General features: G+C 59.4%; 1 protein-coding gene across 1 annotated transcript in view; it reads left to right on the forward strand.

The window, feature by feature from the left end:
* Positions 1–139: 139 nt before the first annotated feature.
* Positions 140–468, forward strand: part of LOC104412188 (interferon-related developmental regulator 2-like) — a gene marked incomplete at its 5' end in the record, with an annotated part of 1,835 nt that continues 1,506 nt past the window's right edge. Inside the window, one exon of the mRNA XM_010022818.1 lies at positions 140–190. Coding sequence (XP_010021120.1) covers positions 140–190 — 51 coding nt within the window. The remainder of the gene's footprint in view (positions 191–468) is intronic.

Raw genomic sequence — 468 nt, forward strand, 5'->3', positions numbered from 1 at the left:
CTGCAATCACAGGAGGGTAGCAGGATTAGAAGCAGTGGGGTAAAGCAGGGACACCCCAACCCTGTTTCCCCTTGGCTATGTGCTGGATCTGACCTAGCATTGCTGCCTCTGACTGCCTTTTTCTCTTGTCTCTTGCCAGTGTGCCACAGCCCTGGGCATGTGCTGCTACATCGCTGCTGCTGACCTCGAGGTAACTGCACCTGAGTGTCATCTGTACCCTGCTGGAGGGCACCCTGGGGGTTGCTGTGCCACCAAGCCTCAGCCCGCAGTGCCAGGGCAGCCTGGAGTTGAGCTGGGGAAGGGGCACAGGGACATCAGTGACAGCCCAGGCCCTTTCCATGGGCAACATAGAGTTGAGCTGGAGGGAAGCCTGCCTTGTAGAAATGGGGTGTCCTGGGTGGAGGAGCCTCCTGGTGCACTTGGACAGGGTGGGTCCCTGTTGGTACCCTGCTGTGCGGCTTCACTGTG

The sequence above is a fragment of the Nestor notabilis genome, unplaced genomic scaffold (assembly GCF_000696875.1).
Source record: "Nestor notabilis isolate BGI_N333 unplaced genomic scaffold, ASM69687v1 scaffold21009, whole genome shotgun sequence".
NCBI classification, from domain to species: Eukaryota; Metazoa; Chordata; class Aves; order Psittaciformes; family Psittacidae; genus Nestor; species Nestor notabilis.